The sequence below is a fragment of the Ovis canadensis genome, chromosome 26 (genome assembly GCF_042477335.2).
Source record: "Ovis canadensis isolate MfBH-ARS-UI-01 breed Bighorn chromosome 26, ARS-UI_OviCan_v2, whole genome shotgun sequence".
NCBI lineage: Eukaryota > Metazoa > Chordata > Mammalia > Artiodactyla > Bovidae > Ovis > Ovis canadensis.
The window spans coordinates 48,552,343-48,560,396 of record NC_091270.1 but is presented as its reverse complement, the minus strand read 5'-3'; the positions used below and the strand labels follow the sequence as shown (position 1 = coordinate 48,560,396).

Genomic DNA, 8,054 nt, shown 5'->3' with positions numbered 1-8,054 from the left:
GATTATGGTATATCCCCACAATGGAATACTGAAAATGGGAGGCTTTTGTGCACTGGTATGGAAGAATCACGGATATATATTGTTAAGGTAAGCAAGGTTCAGGACAGTGGGTAAATTTTACTACTATTTGGGTTGAAAAGAAAGGAAAATAAAAGACAATGGCATATATATTTTTTATTGACCTTACGTAAAATATTAGCAGAAAGATAAACAGGAGACTAATGGTGGCTACTATTAGGGAGTTGAAAACTGAGGTGAAGGCAATTTTCTAGTAAATGATTTTGTGTATTTTGATGGTTGAATAATGTGAATGCATTATGGGTTCAAAACATAAAATGAAGAAACACAGAAGCACAAGAAGAAGAGACCCAAGGGATGAAAGATGGACTCCTCCCTTCGGGGGCCCCAAGGCCAGGGGTGAACGGTGGCCAGGGTGGGGGATGGGCCAGTGGCCTGGGCTGGGGATGGGCCGGCCAGATTGATAACCTTGGGGGGATGGGCCAGAGCAGAGGAAAAGCTCTCCAGGTGCTGGGCACTGCTGTCTGCTGGCGCCTAAAAGCCTTCAAAACAGGGGCCAGAATTCCTCTCCCCACAATCTCCGTTGGTTATAGGCCTAATCATTCCTCAAAGGCAGGCACACGCATGTGGTTTGGGAAATCTTGTCTTTCTTGAAACATAAACATTGGAACACACTTCCTCAGATTAACAAGGTCACCCCTCAAGCCATGGCAGCCTTTGAAGCGACTTGACTTCCTGTCACCCCTCTCCTTTCCCCCCAACCAACTCAGATGTCCTGAAAACAAAAAACAAAACCCCAAACCTTGCTGAATGGCTGGGATTTGTTTTAGAGGTTACTCTTTGAGAATCTTCTGACACCCCTTGGAGATAACTGGTAACACTTGGGTGTTGCAAAACCTGACTTGGGAGGGACTGCCCTGACGGTCAGCAAGAGGCCTCGGTCAAGACTCCGGCCAAGTGGGACCTGCACTGCTTGGCAGGATGGTGCGAGGGATGAAGGGGAGAGGCTGGGCCTGCCTGGGGTACAGCCTGGGCACGGAAGGCATTTGCTTCGGAGCCACTGACCAGCCCTGCTCGTGGGTGAGCACGGGGTCCCTGGGAGATGACACGGGTTCCTTTTCCTTGGGGATAATTTTAGGTCTTCACTTCGCCTCCAGTCTCTCCAACTCCCAGCCCCTGGCTGGGCCTCCCAGAGGGATTACTGAGACCAGTGACTCGACAGGGTACTGTTGAAATATAGAGCTCTTCAAAAGAGACTTGCTAAGGCATGGCCCTGGAGGCTTTTTCCATGATATTTCCCCCCCTTTCTCCCATTGTTTTGGGAGAGGAAGCAAGATGGCTGAGGATCAGGTTCTGGTAGGACTTAATAAGGGTATCAGATCTTCCTGTCCTTCAACTTTAACCTAGCGGCGTGTTTTTCAGCTTCATCTCCCCACACCCAATTTGAGAGGAACTGGCTTAGAGACAGCTTGGTTGAGAACCAGTCTTCGGTCTGGGGCGGGGGTGGGGTGGTGGGGAGGAGGTCCTGGGCTTCTTAGGGGTGGGGAACCTCTGATGTCATTGTAGAAGAGACTCCAGCAGGCATTCAAGTGCCAGGCCTGCGGAGCCACATACTCTGAGATGCAATGTGTGAAGTCCTCACCCCAATGTCTTCTAATTTTTAAAAGTTCATGAATAAAATCTTCAGGGAAGTAGAGAAAACTTTGCCACGGTGACGGAAGATTTGTGGAGAGCTGGGAGTGATGGTGGATAAGCCTCAACCTGGAAGCCATTGGTTCTTTTTATGTCTTCCCTGGGTCTCAGTCATGGCAGGTGGGATCTAGTTCCCGATCAGGGATCAAACCCGGGCTCCCTTCCATTGGGAGTGTGGAGTCTTAGCCACTGGACCACCAAGGAAGTCGCCTTCACTGTTTATTTTTGGCCATGCTGAGTCTTCATTGCTGCCGGGCTTTCTCTAGTTGTGGTGAGCATGAGCTACTGCTCCTTGTCGGGCACAGGCTTCTCACTGTGGTGGCCTGGTGCAGTACTTGGGCTCAGTTGTTGTACCACAGGGGCTCATTAGCTGTCTCTCATGGACTCCAAAGCGTGGGCTCAAAAGTTGCAGCCCAGGGCCTTAGTCGCCTGCATGCGGAATCTACCCGGACCAGTGATCAAACTTGTGTACCTTGTATTAGTAGGCAGATTCTTATCCACTGTGTGTGTTAGTCGCTCAGTCGTGTCCAACTCTTTGTGACCCGATGGACTATAGCCCACCAGGCTCCTCTGTCCATGGGATTTTCCAGGCAAGAATACTGGAATGGGTTGCCATTTCCTTCTCCAGGGGATCTTCCCCAACCAGATATCGAACCCGGGACTCCCACATTGCAGGCAGATTCTTTACCATCTGAGCTACCAGGGTATCCACTGTACCACCAGAGAAATCCCCATTCATTCATTTTCAGCACAGTCATTACAAGAGAAGTGTTTTAAGAGAAGGGGTCCATCTAGAAGTTTTCTCCGTGGAAAGTGTGGGGAAGGGGCAACATGGAGTGGGGAAAACAGAAATGGAAACTCGTAGCATCCTGGGCTCAGTTCAGAGGTCAAATCCAAACTCAAATGAGCAGGCAATCATAAAGACTCCTGGAAAATGGAAGTGGTTTTTTTTTTTTTTTCAGTAGCTGAAAAGGGGAAAAAAAAAGAGAGAGAGAGAGAAAGAGAAAGAAATTTTCAGTAGCTGAAAAGGGGGAAAAAAAAGAGAGAGAGAGAAAGAGAAAGAAAAGTAAGACTAGAATGACAGGGGAGGTAAGTGAATAGAAGGGTAGGGGCCATATCTCATGGAAGGAAGTCTTGGGAGAAGACGGAAGAAGCCGGTGTCCTCTATGACTTACAGAGTCTCAGTGGAGGACGCCTGCGCGGAGGAGGGGCTGCTGTGGGTCCTTTCCTTTACCTCCAGGGGGTTACCTTTCCCTCCAAAGCGGTAAGGGGGCGGGGGCTCTTCCTTTCCCGAGCGATGCTCCCGGACCTTCCCGGGAAATTGGTACAGAGTTCCAGAAAGCCAGTGCCATCAGAGCGGGCAGCTGTCACGGCAGGAGAGGGACACGTCGTAGCAGAAAACACACGGCGTGACTTGACTCTTACGAATCTTACTGGGGGTTTGACTAATAGGAAAGGCGGGCGTCCATCTGGCTTCAGTCCCCACGGCTCGATTCCCCCTCCGGAGCCCCAGCGTGGAGACTATTGGCCGCTGCCCCTTTAAGGGCCGCCACTCCCCCACCCCCATCCCCTCCCCAGCGGTGGCACCCAACTGGTGGGGGTGGCGCGGAGACTGTGTGTTCTCGCCGGTCAACTGGGGAAGATGGCTCAGGCCGGGGGAATCGCTCCCACGCCCCGATGCCCCCGCCGCTGAGCAGGGTGAGCTGGGAGACCCTTTCCCTCATTCCTTCCCGCCCCACGCGCGACGCGGGGATGGCTCCGTGGCCTCCCGGGAACAGCTCTCTGACCCCGTGGCCAGATATCCCCACCCTGGCACCCAATACTGCCAACGCGAGTGGGCTGCCAGGGGTGCCCTGGGCGGTGGCGCTGGCGGGGGCGCTGTTGGCGCTAGCGGTGCTGGCCACCGTGGGAGGCAACCTGCTGGTAATCGTGGCCATCGCCCGGACGCCGAGACTCCAGACCATGACCAACGTGTTCGTGACTTCGCTGGCCACAGCCGACCTCGTGGTGGGGCTTCTGGTCGTGCCCCCGGGGGCCACGTTGGCGCTGACCGGCCACTGGCCCCTGGGCGTCACCGGTTGCGAGCTGTGGACCTCGGTGGACGTGCTGTGTGTGACCGCCAGCATCGAAACCCTGTGCGCCCTGGCGGTGGACCGCTACCTGGCCGTGACCAACCCGCTGCGCTACGGCGCACTGGTTACCAAACGCCGCGCCCGAGCAGCCGTGGTGCTGGTGTGGGTCGTGTCCGCCGCGGTGTCGTTTGCGCCCATCATGAGCAAATGGTGGCGCGTTGGGGCAGATGCCGAGGCGCAGCGTTGCCACTCCAACCCGCGCTGCTGCACCTTCGCCTCCAACATGCCCTACGCGCTGCTCTCCTCCTCGGTCTCCTTCTATCTTCCGCTTCTGGTGATGCTCTTCGTCTACGCGCGAGTTTTCGTGGTGGCTACGCGCCAGCTGCGCTTGCTGCGCCGGGAGCTGGGTCGCTTCCCGCCAGAGGAGTCTCCGCCGGCTCCTTCTCGCTCCGGCTCCCCTGGGCCGGCGGGGCCGTACGCCTCGCCTGGGGGGGTGCCCTCCTACGGCCGGCGGCCGGCGCGCCTTCTGCCTCTGCGGGAACACCGCGCCCTGCGCACCTTGGGGCTCATCATGGGAACCTTCACTCTCTGCTGGTTGCCTTTCTTTGTGGTCAACGTGGTGCGCGCCCTCGGGGGCCCCTCTCTGGTGTCCGGCCCCACTTTCCTCGCCCTTAACTGGCTGGGCTATGCCAATTCTGCCTTCAACCCGCTCATCTACTGCCGCAGCCCGGACTTTCGGAGCGCCTTCCGCCGCCTGCTGTGTCGTTGCCCGCCGGAGGAGCACCTCGCCGCTGCCTCCCCGCCCCGAGCCCCCTCCGGCGCCCCCACGGTCCTGACCAGCCCCGCTGGCCCCAGGCAGCCCTCACCGCTCGACGGGTAGGTAATAGAGGCGAAGGGATCAGGAAGCTTTCTGTATCTCCGCTGGTCAATTTTTTTTTTTTTTTTTTTGAGTGCGGGGTTCGGGAGGAGAAGATGGGGCTGGGGAGGGTCTTTGCAATCAAGACAAGGGGGGCACAGAGTAGGGAATCAAAGTGGAACCCAGAGCCCTTTCCTTTCCTGTTTCCCACCCACCCTGCCCGGGCGGAGATGGGGAGTGGGGAAGGTGGAAGCAAAGGAGGCGGCGGGTGATTCTCCAGCCCAGGAGCAACAGTGCGCCCGGAGATGCCGCGGTGCGGAGGGCCCCCGGCTCGACCGGTCAGCTCTAGCTTTGGTTTGCTAGCTCAGTTCTTTCTCTGCCCAAAATTCTTACCATCACGCGAGCTGGCTTTGACTTGCCGAGACTAGAGGGCAACCCCCCATCCCCTGCCCCACCCCATCCCCGCGCCCGTCCCCAAGCCTTCGGGCTCAGTTCTGGTTTTTTTGGAAAGTCTGATAGCCCCGAAGGTGAGGATTCGCTTCCGGAATGAAGGCTAGCCGGGCTGAGGAAGCTGCGAGTGCGAATTCTTCCCCAGTAGGAAGCGGGTCGGGTTGGAGTTGGGGGTGGGCTTTATGGCTCGGTGGGTCCCAGAGGAGCTTCCAAGGTCTCTGACCAACCCCCCACCTCCGCCCTGTTCCCACCCTTTGCCCCCTCACCCCAAGGTACTGTTATCTCCATTTTTTCAGGGCTTCCTGCGGACTTTCTTAGGCCTTGAAGAAACAGCTCCATTGATCCGGAACCTTTGGAAAGCCTCTGGCCGGCATCGGTTCAGAATGAGCCCCGTGGAGTTTCCCAGCTGGAAAACTCTGCCCTTCCCCAGCCTGCCGACTGGGTCCTGGGGAGGAGGCGGGGGGACTGACTCGGGAGGGGAAATCCTTACCAAGTGGGTTTTCGCCGGCTCTCTTTCTTTCTGAGAGAAGTCTTCTAAACCCCAGCCCTGAACTTCACCGCTACCTCAGCAGCTCGCGCGTTCGCTTCCCGTTCCCAGGTGCACGCGCAGGAGCTGGGCTGCGTTTAGTCCCGCACCCGCCCCTGTCTCACTCGGGTGCTGTGTGCGCGGGGGCAAGGCGGGCACCTTCATTCTGTTCCTTCAGCCTCCCAGACCCTGAGGAACCCACCGGGGTGCTGGAGGCCCAGGCTGAGAAGAGGAAGGGGGAAGGTCACGGTTTGGGCCTCTGTCCGTGGCTTCCTCACTGTAGACACACCTACCTCACAGCAGTTTCAGGACTTTAGAGTTTGGGGTGGGGAGGGGGCGCTCCTGATTTCGTGGGAAGGTGAACCATTAGAATGGGTCCCTTTTCCTTTTGAAATCAAATGAATAAATGTTACTGAATGCAGTGTATCCGTCGCCCTCTTTCTCTCCCTTTGTTTTCTCTGCATAATCCACTTACTCCTTTCATAGAGCTGACTCTGTGACAGAGGCAATAAATTAGGCCTAATCCTTGTCCTTTTCTTCTTGATCCTCATGAAACAAACAATGAAAAGTCTTTTGGGGTGAAGGAGACAGAGTTTGAGCCTTTGATACTCCGATCTCCCCACCCTGGAGGCCATTCTGCCCACGGGATTCACTGAAGTGTCCGCAGGAGGGTAGGGTTTGCTGTGCCAGGGATCAGGGCACATGGAGCCTTGCACTACAAACCAGAGGTGGATTCATAACATCCCGTTGCCACCAGGAACCAGTTTTGTCCGGTGCTGTACGTGTGTGGGGCGGCACAGACCATTGTTTGTGTTGGGCAGATGTTCTTGGGTTATAAATATATTATGACATTTCTTATCCTTTCCATAACCTCTATTAACCTCTACCTTCCCACTCCCTTTCCTGGGCAGCAGAAATCTGTATTATCTTCTTGAACTAAAACTGGAGTTATAAGTTTGAGCTCCTTGATAATTTTTTCTCCCCTTATTCCAATTTTATGAATCTTATCAGGCAGTTTCCTAGGGAAAGAAAATTTCTATGGTAACCCCCGGGTCATTTTGTGAGTTCTTATTTAGACTCCATGAGCAGAGACCATTGTCCAGGCTGATTTACAGGAGAGCCAGTAAATCACTAAAAGTTGAACGAGCTGAGTGACAGCAGCTTACAATGGATTGGCTACCTTCAGGGGCTCCAGGGTTATAAAACGTTGATCGACCCTGAGGATAAGCTCAGTGGATTTCCACATATGGGTGTTCCCTGTGAACTGGACCTGGCCTTAGCTGCTTTCTTCTGTCTAGAAGTCCAGGTTTTATTTCTTAGGATGTTTGCATACCAAAGATGACTTTCTCCTTCTTCACTCAGAGCAGTACGAGATCTCTGGTGTCTGAGGTGTGGAAGGTTTCTTGGCAAGGACTCAACTGTTGAACCTTTAGCAGAGAAGGAAGTCTCACTTTAGCCTGAGCATAAGTAAGAGGGCCTCCTCTCTCTTCCCATCTCTGGATATTTTCCCAACATCGCTGAGGGAAGTTGTCCAGTCAGTGCCAGGGTGCTAGGCGGGGGAGAAGAATGATTAGGGGGAGGGAGGGAGCTCTGGTTTGTAGAACGGTCCTTGAACGCCATCCAGGGGCTCACAGGGCTTGAGTCTTACTCGATACTCACCCGTGTGCCAGCTATCAGCCTCCTCTGGAGTGTTTAGACTTGCGCTGGAGCTGTGGACCCCGTCTGCTAATTGTCACCACTGTGTCTGACAGGTGGGGAGGCAGCCAGCCGCTCCGGTCATTTCTCCAGCAACTTGCGGTCAGGTGTCAGGCCGAGGGAGATTTATACCCTTGGATGTCGAGTGGGTTGCTCTCTGTAGCACGGGCCTGGAGCACTTGAACTGGGGAAGACAAACAATCATCCTCTGAGCCGAGAGATGTGAAGAGTTGCAGACGGTGCTAGTGGTGGTGTGTGCTCAGTTGCACCTGACTCTTTGCCACCCCATGAACTGTATAGCCCCCCAGGCTCCTCTGGAATTTTCTAGGCAGGAATACTGGGGTGGCTTGCTCTTTCCTCCTCCAGGTGATCTTTCCAACTCGGATTGGACCTGTATCTCTTGCATCTCTTGCAATGGCAGGTGGATGCTTTACCACGGCACCACCTGGAACCAATGAGGGAAAAAGGGTCCGTGGAACCACTGGCTCTGCCTTAGCAGGAGTAACAAGGTGGAAGGGGCTGTGCTGGAGGATGCGGGATGAGGAGTGACTGGCTTTTTCAGAGGGAACCTGCCTTCCGCAGCCTCTGAGACCGCTGAGGAGCAGGCAGAGTTAGGGGGAGGGTGTTGTTGAAAACAGGCTTTCCTAGGACTCTCCCGTGTTAGGTTCTGGGGTGTGCATGTGTGCTAAGTTGCTTTAGTTGTGTCCGACTCTTTGCGACCCCGTGGACTGTAGCCCACCACGTT

At 55.0% G+C, this 8,054-nt stretch overlaps 1 protein-coding gene across 1 annotated transcript; it reads left to right on the top strand.

Annotated features, from left to right (window-relative positions):
- The first annotated feature begins 3,266 nt into the window (after nucleotides 1-3,266).
- Nucleotides 3,267-6,038, top strand: ADRB3 (adrenoceptor beta 3). Its single transcript, XM_069572848.1, has 2 exons — nucleotides 3,267-4,658; nucleotides 5,385-6,038. Exons 1-2 carry the CDS (start codon nucleotides 3,388-3,390, stop codon nucleotides 5,404-5,406), a joined length of 1,293 nt encoding a protein of 430 aa, XP_069428949.1. The 5' UTR covers nucleotides 3,267-3,387; the 3' UTR covers nucleotides 5,407-6,038.
- Nucleotides 6,039-8,054: the final 2,016 nt, after the last annotated feature.

Coding starts and splice junctions, on each gene's coding strand:
- ADRB3 (XM_069572848.1), top strand. CDS start 3,388: ATGCCCCCGCCGCTGAGCAGGGTGAGCTGGGAGACCCTTTCCCTCATT. Junction 4,659..5,384: donor CAGCCCTCACCGCTCGACGG/GTAGGTAATAGA, acceptor CCATTTTTTCAG/GGCTTCCTGCGGACTTTCTT.